Here is a 16,144-nt window from a genome sequence, read left to right as displayed (position 1 = left end):
AGGACTGGTTAAAGCTTTCTTATAAATGAACTGCAGGATTCTCACTGCTTGCACAACCGTTCACCATAACTCATACTATTGAAACTGCCAGGAATGGGACACTGGACGACAGAAATGTGGCCAAAAAAAAGTTCTCATCCTGAGCATAAGCCAGTGGATGCCACCTTCTTGAAGCATGTTCAGTTCAGTTCAGTCACTCAGTCATGTCTGACTCTTTGAGACCCCGTGGACTGCAGCATGCCAGGCTTCTCTGTCCATCACCAACTCCCAGAGCTTGCTCAAACTCATGTCCATCAAGTCGGTGATGCCATCCAACTATCTCATCCTCTGTCATCCCCTTCTCCTCCTCCCTTCAATCTTTCCCAGTATCAGGGTCTTTTCAAATAAGTCCGTTCTTTGCATCAGGTGGCCAAAGTATTGGAGTTTCAGCTTCAGCATCAGTCCTTCCAATGAACACCCAGGACTGATCTCCTTTAGGATGGACTGGTTGAATCTCTTTGCAATCCAAGGGACTCTCAAGAGTCTTCTCCAACACCACAGTTCAAAAGCATCAATTCTTCAGCGCTCAGCTTTCTTCACAGTCCTACTCTCACATCCATACATGACCACTGGAAAAACCATAGCCTTGACTAGATGGACCTTTGTTGGCCAAGTAATATCTCTGCTTTTCAATATGCTATCTAGGTTGGTCATAACTTTCCTTCCAAGGAGTAAGCATCTTTTAATTTCATGGCTGCAATCACCATCTGCAGTGATTTTGGAGCCTTCAAAAATAAAGTCTGACACTGTTTCCACTGTTTCCCCATCTATTTCCCATGAAGTGATGGGACCGGATGCTATGATCTTCATTTTCTGAATGTTGAGTTTTAAGCCAACTTTTTCACTCTCCTCTTTCATCAAGAGGCTTTTTAGTTCCTCTTCACTTTCTGCCATAAAGGTGGTATCATCTGCATATCTGAGGTTATTGATATTTCTCCTGGCAATCTTGATTCCAGCTTGTGCTTCTTCCAGCCCAGAGTTTCTCATGATGTACTCTGCATATACGTTAAATAAGCAGGGTGACAATATACAGCCTTGACGTACTCCTTTTCCTATTTGGAACCAGTCTGTTATTCCATGTCCAGTTCTAACTTTTGCTTCCTGACCTGCATATAGTTTCTCAAGAGGCAGGTCAGGTGGTCTGGTATTCCCATCTTTTTCAGAATTTCCCACAGTTTATTGTGATCTACACAGTCAAAGGCTTTGGCATAGTCAGTAAAGCAGAAATAGATGCTTTTCTGGAACTCTCTTGCTTTTTCGATGATCCAGTGGATGTTGGCAATTTGATCTCTGGTTCCTCCGCCTTTTCTAAAACCAGCTTGAACATCAGGAAGTTCACGGTTCACGTATTGCTGAAGCCTGACTTGGAGAATTTTGAGGATTACTTTACTAGCATGTGAGATGAGTGCAATTGTGCGGTAGTTTGAGCATTCTTTGGCATTGCCTTTCTTTGGGATTGGAATGAAAACTGACCTTTTCCAGTCCTGTGGGCACTGCTGAGTTTTCCAAATTTGCTGGCCTATTGAAGGCAGCACTTTCATAGCATCATCTTTCAGGATTTGAAATAGCTCAACTGGAATTCCATTGCCTCCACTAGCTTTGTTTGTAGTGATGCTTCCTAAGGCCCACTTGACTTCTCATTCCAGGCTGTCTGGCTCTAGGTGAGTGATCACACCATCATGATTATCTGGATCATGAAGATCTTTTTTGTACAGTTCTTCTGTGTATTCTTGCCACCTCTTCTTAATATCTTCTGCTTCTGTTAGGTCCCTACCATTTCTGTTCTTTATTGAGCCCATCTTTGCATTAAATGTTCCCTTGGTATCTCTAATTTTCTTGAAGAGATCTCTAGTCTTTTCCATTCTGTTGTTTTCCTTGACCACAGAATAGGTTATTATATAGTCATTAAAACTTATCCAACTCTATGTGACCCCATGGACTGTAGCCTGCCAGGTTCCTCTGTCCTTGGGATTTTCAGGCAAGAATACTGGAGTGGGTTGCTATTCCCTTTTCCAGGGGATCTTCCTGACCCAGGGATTGAACCCAAGTCTCCTGCACTGCAGGCAGATTCTTTACCGTCTGAGCCACCAGGGGAGCCCAATACTTTGAAAAATATTTAGTAAGAGGAAAATACTCTTTTTTGCTCCATAAATAATTTTGAATGGATAAATTATTTAATAGTGAGAGATCAGGAAGTCTTCTCAATGGCAGTTTACAGATATGTGAGGGTAGAAAATAAAGCATTGTGTGAAATAATTCCAGTGGTTGGGAATCTGCCTGCCAATGCAGGAGACACGGGTTTGGGAAGATCCCACATACCTCAGGGCAAGTAAGCCTGTGTCTACTACAGGGAGCCCACACTCTGACACTACAGAAGCCCACACACAACTAGAGAGTCCAGGTGCTGCAACGAAATATTCTTCACAACACAGCAAGAATCCTGTGTGCCGCAACTAAGATCTGACACAGGCAAACAAACATTTGCTTTTTTTAAGACAAACCTGGGAGATTCCATTAACCCTCACACTCTAATCCAAACCCCTGATCGTCTTCTCTAACCACTGACTCCAGTCTCATTTGTGGTCACATGCCTTGTGACTAAAAGTACTTGAAAAGAAGCCAGAAGAAGATGAGAGAACAAGTCTTGCTTTTAATCTGGAGAAATAACTTTCTAGGCAGAGCACACAGTGCGTGCGAAGGCCTAAACTGGGACCGTGCCTGGCTTGTTAGATGAACTGCAAAGCATCCAGAGAGGATGGAGCAGAGTGAGTGAAGGAAAGTGGTTTTGGGTTTTGTTTTGTTTTTAATTTTTTATTGGAGTATAGTTAATTTAGAATGTTGTGTTAATTTCTGCTATACACCAAAGCGAGACAGTTATAAATATACCCACTCCTCTCTAGATTCCATTTCCATATAAATCATTACAGAGTATTGAATAGAAGTCCCTGTGCTATACATCAGGTTCTTATTAGTTACCTATTTTGTATATATTAGTGTATATATGTCAATCCCAATCTCCTAATTTATCCTTCCCCCCACCTTTGGTAACCATAAATTTCTTTTCTACGTCTATGACTCAATTTCTGTTTTGTAAATAGGTTCATCTGCACAGTTTTTTTTAGATTTCATATATTAGCAATATCATATATTTGTCTTTCTCTGTCTGACGTGCTTCACTCATGACAATTTCTAGGTCCATCCATATCATTGCAAATGGCATTGTTTTGTTATTTTTATGGCTGAGTAATATTCCATCATATATATGACCTACATCTTCTTTATTCATTCCTCTGTCAATGGACATTTATGAATAGGTTGCTTCCATGTCCTGGTTATTGTGAATAGTGCAGCAATGACCATGCAGGAGCACGTATCCTTTCGAATTATGTTTTTATTCAGATATATACTTAGGAGTAGGATTGTTGAGTCATATGCAGGAAGGAAAGTGTTAATAGAAGTCAGAAACAGCAAGGGGCCAAGTTAGATTTTCTTCTCACAAGTTGAGCTTGGACCAAGAGAAAGGAGAGGAGTCAGAAATACTAAGGCTCTTGACTCAATCAACTGGACTAATGGAATCAGCTTTACTTAAGCCATGAGGCCTGAGAGGGGTCAGGGCTGGACGTCAGAATTGAGGTGGAGAGTTTTAAGTTTGACTTATGACCTATGAGACACTCAAGCAGGGATACTGAGCTGGGACTTTGGATATACAAGACTGAAGATCAAATCCAGATCTAATCACTGTGTGGGTGGTAAAAAAATCATTATGATTAGATTTTCATGCCTGGATAGTATATATAGGATTGCAGAGCTCTGGAGATGTCACCTTGCAAGACGCAGTAGGTTCACAGTTGGAGAGAGGAGGAGAGAAGGAGAAGAAGCAAAGAACACTTGGAAGGAGCTGCCACTGACAAAGAAGGAATCTCAGGAGAGGACTGGGTCCTGGGAGCCCTGAGAAGAAAGCCTTTCAAGGTGGACAGAGCTCCAGATATTCCAAGTAAGAGAGGGCTGGGAATTGATCACTAGATTTTTGCAATGTTAAGATCATGGATTTGTGACTTTCACAGGTTGGGTGTCTATGTAGGTTGGAGGTGAGGCTTGATTGGAGTAAATTAAAGAGAGAATGTGCAGGAGAAAAAGATCACCACACAGTAAAGACAAAGAACTTTTTAGAAAAGTTTTCCTGTAAAAGAAATGTTAAAAATGGGGTGATAGCAAAAGAGCCTTGTGATATTCAACAGAGTTTTGTTTTTTCCTCCCAAACCTGGTAATAATTAGTTTGTCTATATGGTGGATGGAAATGACAGAGGAGACTAATATAACCAATCATATTAGTTATATTAAATGACAGCTATAACTAATTATTTGAATCCCACAAATTTGAAGTTGCAATTTTTAAAATATAATTGTTAGCTTATTTAAATGTAAATAATTGTTTCACATGCCTAAGCAATTTAGTTGAAGTCTGGTCTATGCTCCTGGACTGTGTGAGCACTTTAAAAAACTGGACACAATGTCCAAACCATAAAATTCACTCTTTTAAAGTATAAAATTCAGTAGTTTGTTAGCATATTCACAATGTTGTACAGCCACCCCACTATCTAATTCCAGAGCATTTTCATCACTCTAAAAGAAGTCTCGGAGAAGGCAATGGCACCCCACTCCAGTACTCTTGCCTGGAAAATCCCGTGGACAGAGGAGCCTGGTGGGCTGCAGTCCATGGGGTCACTAGAGTCGGACACGACTGAGCGACTTCACTTTCACTTTTCACTTTCATGCATTGGAGAAGGAAATGGCAACCCACTCCAGTGTTCTTGCCTGGAGAATCCCAGGGACGGGGGAGCCTGGTGGGCTGCCATCTCTGGGGTCACACAGAGTCGGACACGACTGAAGCGACTTAGCAGCAGCAGCAGCAGCAGCAGCAAAAGAAGTCTATTAGCAGACACTTTCCATCCTGCCCCACACTATTTCCTGACAACCTCTAATTGATTTTCTATCTCTACAAGTTTGCCTGTACTGACTGTTTCATTTAAGTGGGATTATGTAGTATATGACCTCTTGTACCTGGATTCTTTCACTTTGCAACTTTTCAAGATTCATCCATGCTGAACATGAATTAGTGTTTTATTCCTCTTCATGACTAGATAATATTCCACTGTATACCATACTTTGTTCATCCATTCATCAGTTGATGGACATTTGGGTGTTTCTGCCCTGTGGCCATTATGAGTAACATTGCTATGCTCACCTGAAAAGTATTTTGTGTGGAGCTAGGTTGTCATTTCTCTTGCATATGCTATCTGAAAGGACTGGCTGAGCCATAGGGCTTCTCAGGTGGCTCAGTGGGTAAAGTTTTCCTTGGTAGCTCAGAGGTTAAAGCGTCTGCCTGCAATGCGGGAGACCTGGGTTCGATCCCTGGGTTGGGAAGGTCCCCTGGAGAAGGAAATGGCAATCCACTCCAGTGTTCTTGCCTGGAGAATCCCATGGATGGCGGAGCTTGGTGGGCTACAGTCCACGGGGTCACAAAGAGTCAGACACGACTGAGTGACTTCACTTTCACTTTCTGCCTGCAATATAGGAGACTGGGGTTAAATCCCTGGGTTGGGAAGATCTCCTGGAGAAGGAAATGGCAGTACTCTTGCCTGGAGAAATTCATGGACAGAGGAGCCTTGGTGGGCTTTAGTCCATGGGATCACAAGAGTCGGACACGACTCCTCATACAGCAACTCTATGTTTAACTTTTAGAAACAGTTTTTTCAGCCTCTGTTGAGATGATGATATGGTTTTTGTCCCTTATTCTATTGACACGTTACATTGATTGTTTTTCATAAATCTAATCAACCTCACAATTCTGATATAAATTCTGCTGAGTCATGGTGTATAATCCTTACCTCGCCTGATTCAGATTGTGGGGATTTTGTTGAATTTTTTCCCTGTATTCACAAAGGATATTAGTCAGTAGCTTTCTTGGGATTCCTCTGTGTGGCTCAGGCATCAAGGTATGGTTTTGTGGAATCTTGGAGGCTATAGGTATTTTTCAAGTATTTTTTGATGTAATTAAAATCCGTATCAATTGACTTTAAAGAAGCAAGATGATTCTGCTGCTGCTGAGTCACTTCAGTCGTGTCCAACTCTGTGCGACCCCATAGACGGCAGCCCACCAGGCTCCCCCGTCCCTGGGATTCTCCAGGCAAGAACACTGGAGTGTTGCCATTTCCTTCTCCAATGCATGAAAGTGAAAAGTGAAAGTGAAGTCGCTCAGTCGTGTCCGACCCTCAGCGACCCCATGGACTGCAGCCTTCCAGGCTCCTCCATCCATGGGATTTTCCAGGCAAGAGTACTGGAGTGGGGTGCCATTAAGAGGATTCTAGATAAACCAATTAGCCTGATCTAATTAACAAAGGCTTTAAGCATCGAGTTGAGGTTTCCCTAAAGAGAACACATTCTGTCTGTGGAGAGCAGCATCCTTGGTACTGAAGAATGCCAGTCTGCCTTTTCTGACGGCTGCCCCAAGGATCTCAGGCTTGCCTAGACAGTTCCCTCAGTCGTGTAAGCCAATTCCTTGTGAGAAATCTCTTAATACACATCTCCTACGGGTTTGGTTTCTCTAATAGGACCCTGACTGATAACACAGGGTAATGAATACTGGCCTCTTAGAGTGAGCTGGAAGTCTTTCTTGCTCTTCTGTACTTGGGGAGAGTTTGTGAAAGGTTTAACTATTATTTGAATGTTAGTAAAATTTCCCAGGGAAGCCCTCTGATTATGTGAATATTCATCGGATCTGTTTTTCAATTTAAGAAACTTATTCTACTGTGTTCATCTGATTTATCTCAAATATAGCTGGGATGTCATTTCATGTTGGTGTGTATTGTCCTACTTCACACATATTTCTTTTCAGTTCAGTTCAGTTCAATCGCTCAGTTGTGTCTGACTCTTTGCGACCCCATGAACCACAGCACGCTAGGCCTCCCTGTCCATCACCAACTCCCGGAGTCCACCCAAACCCATGTCCACCGAGTCGGTGATGCCATCCAGCCCTCTCATCCTCTGTCCTCCCCTTCTCCTCCTGCACCCAATCCTTCCCAGCATTAGGGTCTTTTCCAATGAGTCAACTCTTTGCATTAGGTGGCCAAATTACTGGAGTTTCAGGTTTTTTTTTTTCACTGCCGCATTTTATTCCACAGCATAATAATGAGGGTTTTTAGTTTGGCAGAGCTGGGTGTGGATCCTAACCACAAATCTTACCAGCAGTGTGAGTTTGAACTGCTCTTTTTCTTATTTTTCAGGAACTGGAATAGACTGTGGATCAACCCATGACTGAGGAGCTTGTGTGCTCTCTGTGGTCCTTCTGTTCCCCAAAGGCCATATCCCTGTAAGTTACCAAGCCTTCTATTTTTGGTTTTCTTCTGTCTCCCCTCATGTAAACCTCCATCTTTGAAAATCTGTTGAAGAAAGAGAATGAAACACTCACTCAGTCCTCTGTTCCCACTCTGTTCCCACTCCCTAAAACCCACATCCACTACCAGCCTAACACCTGTCCACCTAGTGCCCCCTTGTCCACGGTGGCTCCCGTCTAGCCATTCTCCCTTGACAGGCATAATCTCTTTCAAAGAAAACCATTTTCTGTTACTTTTCCACTTAAAACCTTATGCAAACTTACATACAAACACTGTACATACAGACAATTGCCTGGTACACAGAAAAGTGCTCAAATTATAGTGAAGTGAATAAATATGTAATATGAAGAAAACAAAAATAATAAAATTGATTTAAAAAGTCCAAATTAAATGGAAGTTTCATTGAAAGAAAAGGCATAGCAATAGTATAAAAAATAAGGACTATTTGAGCATAGTAACTAGTTTTGACTCAAAAGTTGATTAAGGATTACTGATTTGGGTCTCTAGAGTGTCAGAGCTAAAAGACACAGATGATTAATCTTTGAGAGAATATATTAGTGGTCTGGAGAAAGTAAAGCTTTTCCAAATTTTTGAAAATAGTAATTTTATCGGAGTATAAGTTTAACACGTGATCATTATAGAGAAGCATCTCAACTGGCCAATGAAATGACCTCTGGAACATCAGACTGCAATTCCAAGAGTAGACAGAAGAAACTTGCCCTCCTATGATCTAATCAGTAAATTCATATTCCTATCAAGAAACATACATAGGTAACTCCGTGATGGTCCAGTGGCTAAGATTCTGTGCTCCCAACTCAGGGGGCCAGGGTTCATTATCTGGTGAGGGAACTAGGTCCCGCATGCCCCAACGAAGACCTGGTACAGCCAAATAAATAAAACTAATACATATTTTTGAAAAAGAAACATCAGTTTTACATACCACAGCCTTGAAAAAAAGAGAGAGGTGACCATTATCCTGTTATCCCTTCCTAAACAGGCAGCTTCGGAACAGTCCAGTGGGGGCCATGCCTGGCGCTACCATGGACATGGACCAGGATGACTTCGGGAGCCCTGCCGAGTGGGGTGACCAGCAGCCAGAAGATGGTGTGCTGGGAGAAGAAGATGCCCAGGTCCAGCAAGAATGCCTGCAGAAATTTTCTACCCCAGATTATATCATGGAGCCCTCTGTCTTCAACACTTTGATGAGATATTTCCAGGCAGGAGGGTCTCCAGAGGAGGTGATCCACCTCTTATCAGACAACTACACAGCTGTGGCCCAGACCATCAACCTGCTGGCCCAGTGGCTCATTCAGACCGGGGTGGAACCAGTGCAGATTCAGGAAACAGTGGAAAACCACTTGAAGAACTTAGTGATGCAACACTTCGACCCCCGCAAAGCAGATTCTATCTTTACAAACGAAAGGGCAACCCCCGCCTGGCTGGAACAAATGATTGCACATCCCACCTGGAGGGATCTTGTTTACCGGCTGACAGAAGTGCACCCAGACTGTCTGATGCTAAAATTCACGGTCAAGCTCATTTCCGATGCAGGATACCAAGGTGAGATCACTGGCGTGGTGGCAGCCTGCCAGCAGCTGGAAGTGTTCTCTAGAGTTCTTGGGAGCTCTCTAGCTACCATTTTGGATGGAGGAGAAGCCAACCTTGCAGAAAACCTGCCTCAGTTTGCTAAGATGGTGTGCCACGGCGAGCATACGTACCTGCTGGCTCAGGTCCTGATGGCCGTGCTGGCCCAGGAAGGCCAGCGGGGCGGGGCAGTGCGCAGGGTTGCACAGGAGGTCCAGCGCTTCGCCCAGGAGAGTGGCCACGATGCCAGTCGCATCCCGCTTGCCCTGGGCAGAGCTGCCTCCTACCCCCGGCTGTGCCAGGCCCTGGGGGCCATGCTGTCCAAGGGGGCCCTGAATCCAGCTGACATCACCGTCCTCTACAACCTGTTTGTTACCAGCAGGGACCCGCCTCCTGTCGAGCTCATCCGGGTGCCCGCCTTCCTGGACCTGTTCATGCAATCGCTCTTTAAACCTGGGGCCAGGATCAACCCAGACCACAAGCACAAGTATATCCATCTCTTAGCCTACGCGGCCAGCGTGGTGGAGATCTGGAAGAAGAACAAACGCCTGAGCATCAATCAAGATGAGCTGAAGGCAACAGCAAAGGCTATTGAAACTGTTCACAATTTGTGCTGTGCTGAGAACACAGGGGCAAGCGAGCTCCTGGCCGAGCTGGGCACCCTCTATAGGTGCATCAGATTTCCAGTGGTGGCGGTGGGTGTGCTGACATGGGTGGACGGGACCGTGTCAAAGCCCAAGTTCTTCCAGCAGCACACGCACCCCACTCCAGTGCCCCTGGCCCTGCTAGACGAGGTCAGCACCTACCATCCCCTCCTGCACCCCCACGTCTTGCAGCTGCTGATCAAGCTCTTGGAGACTGAGTACCCCGAGCTAGATGCCATGAAGCAGCTCGAGGTGAAGAAGACCCTCCTGAACAGGATGGTGCACCTGCTGAGTTGCCGCTATGTGCTCCCCGTGGTCGCCTACATCCGCAGGTGTCTGGAGAAGCTGGACACCGACCTGTCTCTCATCCGCTACTTTGTGACCGAGGTGCTGGATATGATCATCCCTCCCTACACCTCTGACTTTGTGCGGCTTTTCCTGCCCATCCTGGAAAACAACAGCATTGCCAGCACCCTGAAAAGGGCGGGTGAACATGACCCTGTGACGGAGTTCATAGCTCACTGCCAGTCTAACTTCATGCTGCTGGACTGAGTCAGAGCAACACCAAACCCACAGCAGAACATTCAAGCAGACCTACTGTGGAGAATCCTTTTGCAGAAGCTACTGGTGAAGAGACCCCCAGTCAACACCTTGGAAATGGGTTCTGATGGGAGGAGGTGGAGAATTTCTGTAAAAAAAAAAAAAAAGGAATGTTAGCAATCTTAACAAAGTTAACTTAGCTTTTTTCACAAGACCTGATTGTTTACTTCATATTATTGTAATTGCTTTAATTTTCCAAGAACAAATAAAAGTCTTTCTACAGTTGAAAAGTGTACATTCTGGTGTTGGCTTTCTGCTGTGTAAATAAAGCACTTGGGTCCAAAAAATAAATAACAAATAAAAAGTCAAACAACTTTCCAAGTTTTCAAGAAATACTGTCACCCCAGATTCAAGAGGAAGGATTAAATGTAAGTCCACCACCAGCATCAGAAGCTCTACATGTAAAACTGAGCATGTGGACGGTCTCCGGCGCCAGCTACGCCGCTGCCGCTGCCACTATGGCCCATTACAAAGCCGCCAACTCCAAGCGCGAGCAGTTCCGGAGGTACTTGGAGAAGTCGGGGGTGCTGGACACGCTGACCAAGGTATTGGTAGCCTTATATGAAGAACCAGAGAAACCTAATAGTGCTTTGGATTTTTTAAAGCATCACTTAGGAGCTGCTACCCCAGAAAATCCAGAAATAGAGCTGCTTCGCCTAGAATTGGCAGAAATGAAAGAGAAATATGAAGCTATTGTAGAAGAAAATAAAAAACTGAAAACAAAGCTTGCTCAGTATGAACCACCTCAGGAGGAGAAACGTGCTGAATAGGATTCTTCTCAGTTGAAAAGACACTGAAAAAAATGGTTTTGTATGACTCGAATAGTTTGTACAGTATATAATCTTTTCTGAACAGATGCTATAGCACTCTTTTAAATATGTTAAATTCACCTATCACACGTTAACTGTTATAAACACATATACTTAGAATCACCAATAAAAACTCAGTACAACTTTCTTTGGGTCTTAAAAAAGCAGGAGAATCAAAAGTGAATCCTGGAAAGAAAAAAAAAAAAAAATATAAACACAGCCATCGAATTCATTACCTTAAAAGACATTCTATCAGTCTGACTAGGAATGATGGTACTGGTTGTATTTTAGCCAAGGAAGTTTAGCACAGAGCTATTCCTTGGTTTAGCACAGGATTATGAGCACAGGTACAGTCATTCTTTAAAATGAAGATGACACTGTGGTTTTATATTCCCTGTAGGCAGCTGGAGAGATCTGTGTGATACACGATGCTGTTTCATGGGGGTCTCATGAATCTTCTGCTCTTGTTTATATTAGGTGGAACGAATGACTCTTTGCCACCACTTTGCCTTAGATAACTGTGTGTGTGCCAGTGTGAACTCTTACACCACCTTTCCTTCTATGCAATCATGCCCTATCTGATACTGTTGCCTTGCTTTACTGTGCTTCCCTGGGTCCCAGTTGCACATTGGCCTTTCTGTGTTGTTTTTCAATTTCCTGTAATAGCAGTTACCCTGACTGTAATTTATATAAAGAGGATCACACTGTTCCCCTGCCTTACTTAGTTGCTTAGCGGAACACAGAACAGAGGCAATATAAAATTCTGGGTTCACTTACAAGCCTGGATGACAAGGGGAATGAGCCATATATTGTGGAAAATTATAGTTTGTGGGTATAATTATATAGTGCTTTTTCCCCCTCAAAGTATTTTTCTAGCTTTGAATTCATTTTATCTTCATTATCCCTGTGAAGTAGGTAGGCAAGTGTGAGGGGAGGTGGGGTGCTGAATCTTTAGGCCAAAGACTGATATGACTACCAATTATTTACCAATTGTAGAACCTTGGGCATATTAGTTAATTGCTCCAAGATTCACTTTCCTCATCTGTCAAATGAAAATAATATCTGTGCTGCCTACCTCACAGGGTTGTTGTGAGGGTCAAATGGAATGTATATGAAAGATTTGTAAATGGTAAAGCACTAAAAAAAAAAAAAAACAAAACTGAGCATGTGTCATTGAACCCACAAATGCACCCAAACACTCAAATCTCCGGGCAGATAAACAAAGATTTTCAAGGAAGCATTTACCATCTCTATTGTGAATCAGAAGACAATTATATGACTCTATTTGATAACTGGAAAGATAATGTGGGAAAACAATGCTTTCAAATACATGGAAATTAGAGTCATTTTGACCAGTCCTGTGCTGGGATAGTGATCATCGAAATTTTAGTGACACAAATTCTTTGTACTTTACATTCTTTACCTGTTGATTTTTGTCATAAGCATTATTACTTGGCAACATGTATATCATAAGTAATACTTATTTTATTCTTAATGTGAAGTCAAGTGGGCCTTAGAAAGCATCACTATGAGCAAAGCTAGTGGAGGTGATGGAATTCCAGTTGAGCTATTCCAAATCCTGAAAGATGATGCTGTGAAAGTGCTGCCCTCAATATGCCAGCAAATTTGGAAAACTCAGCAGTGCCCACAGGACTGGAAAAAGTCAGTTTTCATTCCAATCCCAAAGAAAGGCAATGCCAAAGAATGCTCAAACTACCGCACAATTGCACTCATCTCACATGCTAATAAAGTAATCCTCAAAATTCTCCAAGCCAGGCTTCAGCAATATGTGAACCGTGAACTTCCAGATGTTCAAGCTAGTTTTAGAAAAGGCAGAGGAACCAGAGATCAAATTGCCAACATCTGCTGGATCATGGAAAAAGGAAGAGAGTTCCAGAAAAGCATCTATTTCTGCTTTATTGACTATGCCAAAGCCTTTGACTGTGTGGATCACAATAAACTGTGGAAAATTCTGCAAGAGATGGGAATACCAGACCACCTGATCTGCCTCTTGAGAAATTTGTATGCAGGTCAGGAAGCAACAGTTAGAACTGGACATGGAACAACAAACTGGTTCCAAATAGGAAAAGGAGTTCGTCAAGGCTGTATATTGTCACCCTGTTTATTTAACTTCTATGCAGAGTACATCATGAGAAACGCTGGGCTGGAAGAAGCAGAAGCTGGAATCAAGATTGCCGGGAGAAATATCAATAACCTCAGATATGCAGATGACACCACCCTTATGGCAGAAAGTGAAGAGGAACTCAAAAGCCTCTTGATGAAAGTGAAAGTGGAGAGTGAAAAAGTTGGCTTAAAGCTCAACATTCAGAAAACGAAGATCATGGCATCCGGTCCCATCACTTCATGGGAAATAGATGGGGCAACAGTGGAAACAGTGTCAGACTTTATTTTTCTGGGCTCCAAAATCACTACAGATGGTGACTGCAGCCATGAAATTAAAAGACACTTACTCCTTGGAAGGAAAGTTATGACCAACCTAGATAGCATATTCAAAAGCAGAGACATTACTTTGCCAACAAAGATTCGTCTAGTCAAGGCTATGGTTTTTCCAGTAGTCATGTATGGATGTGAGAGTTGGACTGTGAAGAAGGCTGAGCGCCAAAGAATTGATGCTTTTGAACTGTGGTGTTGGAGAAGACTCTTGAGAGTCCCTTGGACTGCAAGGAGATCCAACCAGTCCATTCTGAAGGGATCAGCCCTGGGAGTTCTTTGGAAGGAATGATGCTAAAGCTGAAACTCCAGTACTTTGGCCACCTCACGTGAAGAGTTGACTCATTGGAAAAGCCTCTGATGCTGGGAGGGATTGGGGGCAGGAGGAGAAGGGGACGACAGAGGATGAGATGGCTGGATGGCATCACTGACTCGATGGACATGAGTCTGAGTGAACTCCGGGAGTTGGTGATGGACAGGGAGACCTGGTGTGCTGTGATTCATGATGCGATTCAAAATCAGAACAATGAAGTTCAAGTTACAAATTCAATAACTTTAATGTCTTTTTTTTTTTCAACTTAGAGACATTCTAGGAAATGGAAAATTCAATCATTTACTTATAAGAGAATTTGAATGTGTTTCTACACCTATAAGTAGTTTGGACTCTCACAAACAAGGTATAAGAGGTGTGGCCTCAGGAATTCCTTGGGAATCCAGTGGTTAGGACTCCCTTCTCTTACTGGCAAGTTCACAGGTCCAATCTCTGGTCAGAGAACTAAGATTCGGCAAGTCACTTGGTGCAGACAGGAAAATAAATTACTTAAGATGGCACTAGTGGTAATGCAGGAGACATAAGAGACGTGGGTTCTATCCCTGGGTCAGGAAGATCCCCTGGAGGAAGGCATGACAACCCATTCCAGTATTCTTGCCTGGAGAATCCCATGGACAGAGGAGCCTGGCAAGCTACCGTCCATGGGGTCACAAAGAGTCAGACACTACTGTGGCGACTTAGCACACAATTTTAAAAACATGCCATCTCAAAAGATTTGTGTTTTCAAGTAATGTTTATGAATATATTAAATCTAATCAAAGTAAAATGGGGGGACTTCCCCGGTGGCACAGTGAATAAGGATAAGAATCTGCCAATGCAGGGAACATGTTCGATCCCCAGGAGGATACCACATGCTGCGGAGCCACTAACCCCGTGTACTACAACTACTGAGCCTGTGCTCTGGAGCCCACAAAAAATGTGCAGCTTATAGAGAATTACACGTCAGTAAAAAAAAAAAAAAAAGAGGTGAGTCTAAAACAGAAGTCGTATAACATTACCAACACATACTGTTAGCTATACATTTCATCAGCTCATCTGTATGTCTCCTTTATCCTAGTCTGTTTTTCCAACCATCTTCCTGAATTTCCTTTATCCTTTCCTCAGTTTTATAGCTTTTTAAATCACATATTTATGCACCCTTCAATAATATTATTTGATTTTTGATGATTATGTATTTCGAGACTTGCTCTTTTTACCCAAAATGATGCTTCTAAAATCAACCGAGTACTTGAAAGTGAGAGTTGCTCAGTCATATCCAACTCTTTGTGACCCCATGCCAGGCTCCTCTGTCCATGGGGCTTCTCCAGGCAAGAATACTGGAGTGGGTAGCTGTTCCCTTCTCCAGGGGATCTTCCTGATCCAGGGATTGAACTGGGGTCTCCTGCACTGGAGCTGAGCTTTACCAGCTGAGCTACTAGGGAAGCCGCAACCAAGGACCCAAATCAACTTTCATTCATTTGCTTCCTTCTGACTATATTATTTCCCCTTCTGATGTTTCAGACCATGAATGCTACCACATTCTTCCTCATGTCTCCTGATACACATATGGAAGAAGGTCTCCATGTATATATGAAGGATAAGAGAATGTATAATTTTACAAGACGGTGAAAACTTGTTTGACAAAGGATTTTCTTGATGGCCCAATAATTAATACCTGCACTCCTAGTGCAGGGGGCCTGGGTTTGATCCCTGGTCAGGGAACCAGATCACCCAGGCCACAACTAAAGACCACTGCATGTGGGGGTGCTAAGTCACTTCAGTCATGTCCAACTCTGTGTGACCTTATGGACTGTAGCCAGCCAGGCTTATCTGCCCATGGGATTCTCCAGGCAAGAAGATTGGAGTGGATGGCCGTTTCCTCCTCCAGGGGATCTTCCCAACCCAGGGGTCGAACCTGCGTCTCCTACATCTCCTGCATTGTTCGGGGGTGGAGAGGGGAGTTTTTACCACTAGTGCCACCTGGGAAGCCCAAAGACCTGCTACAACCAAGTAAAAAAACAAAATTTTTTTTTAAGAAAAATAACTCTCTCCTTTAATTAATGTGAAGCACAGGAGACAATTATTTAAAAAAAAATTGTTTGCCAAACAAGTTGAATCAATTTACACTCCCACCAAAAACACACGAGAGTTCTTGTCAATCTACAACTCTCTAACGTGCAGCACTGTTTGACTTCTTCAAGTGGGTATAACATGGCAGCTCATTCTTGTCTTCATCTTGATTTTTACTAAGGTTGGAATACTTGTCAAAATATTAGCCATTCAGGTATTCTGCTGACTCCTTGGCCTCACACA

At 43.2% G+C, this 16,144-nt stretch overlaps 2 protein-coding genes and 1 long non-coding RNA gene across 4 annotated transcripts in view; 2 read left to right on the top strand and 1 right to left on the bottom strand.

The window, feature by feature from the left end:
* The first annotated feature begins 3,309 nt into the window (after nucleotides 1-3,309).
* On the top strand, nucleotides 3,310-10,491 carry LOC102396326 (negative elongation factor C/D-like). 2 transcript variants are annotated; one of them, XM_044941041.2, is made up of 3 exons: nucleotides 3,310-4,033; nucleotides 7,323-7,408; nucleotides 8,431-10,491. In XM_044941041.2, the coding sequence occupies exons 2-3, from the start codon at nucleotides 7,350-7,352 to the stop codon at nucleotides 10,211-10,213; spliced, it is 1,842 nt and encodes a 613-aa protein (XP_044796976.2). In that variant the 5' UTR covers nucleotides 3,310-4,033; nucleotides 7,323-7,349; the 3' UTR covers nucleotides 10,214-10,491. The 2 variants fall into 2 exon arrangements, with proteins under 2 accessions (XP_044796976.2, XP_044796977.2); XM_044941042.2 differs by lacking the exon at nucleotides 7,323-7,408.
* The window catches only part of LOC123333198, a 32,928-nt gene continuing 26,189 nt past the window's right edge, over nucleotides 9,406-16,144 (bottom strand). Inside the window, exons 3-4 of the long non-coding RNA XR_006550376.2 lie at nucleotides 10,260-10,349; nucleotides 9,406-9,546 (exon numbers count right to left, since the gene is read on the bottom strand). This is a non-coding gene — a long non-coding RNA (uncharacterized LOC123333198). The remainder of the gene's footprint in view (nucleotides 9,547-10,259; nucleotides 10,350-16,144) is intronic.
* Nucleotides 10,660-11,213, top strand: LOC102405126 (c-Myc-binding protein). The gene has a single exon (XM_025283160.3). It carries the CDS (start codon nucleotides 10,675-10,677, stop codon nucleotides 11,029-11,031), a length of 357 nt encoding a protein of 118 aa, XP_025138945.2. The 5' UTR covers nucleotides 10,660-10,674; the 3' UTR covers nucleotides 11,032-11,213.

This window comes from Bubalus bubalis, chromosome 4 (assembly GCF_019923935.1).
Source record: "Bubalus bubalis isolate 160015118507 breed Murrah chromosome 4, NDDB_SH_1, whole genome shotgun sequence".
NCBI lineage: Eukaryota > Metazoa > Chordata > Mammalia > Artiodactyla > Bovidae > Bubalus > Bubalus bubalis.
This window is presented reverse-complemented; position numbering and strand designations above follow the sequence as displayed.

Excerpts from the sequence above, each read along its gene's own strand:
- LOC102405126 (XM_025283160.3), top strand. The coding sequence starts at position 10,675 with ATGTGGACGGTCTCCGGCGCCAGCTACGCCGCTGCCGCTGCCACTATG.
- LOC102396326 (XM_044941041.2), top strand. The coding sequence starts at position 7,350 with ATGACTGAGGAGCTTGTGTGCTCTCTGTGGTCCTTCTGTTCCCCAAAG. Across the intron at positions 7,409-8,430 it reads TCCCCAAAGGCCATATCCCT|GCAGCTTCGGAACAGTCCAG; the intron begins GTAAGTTACCAA and ends CTTCCTAAACAG.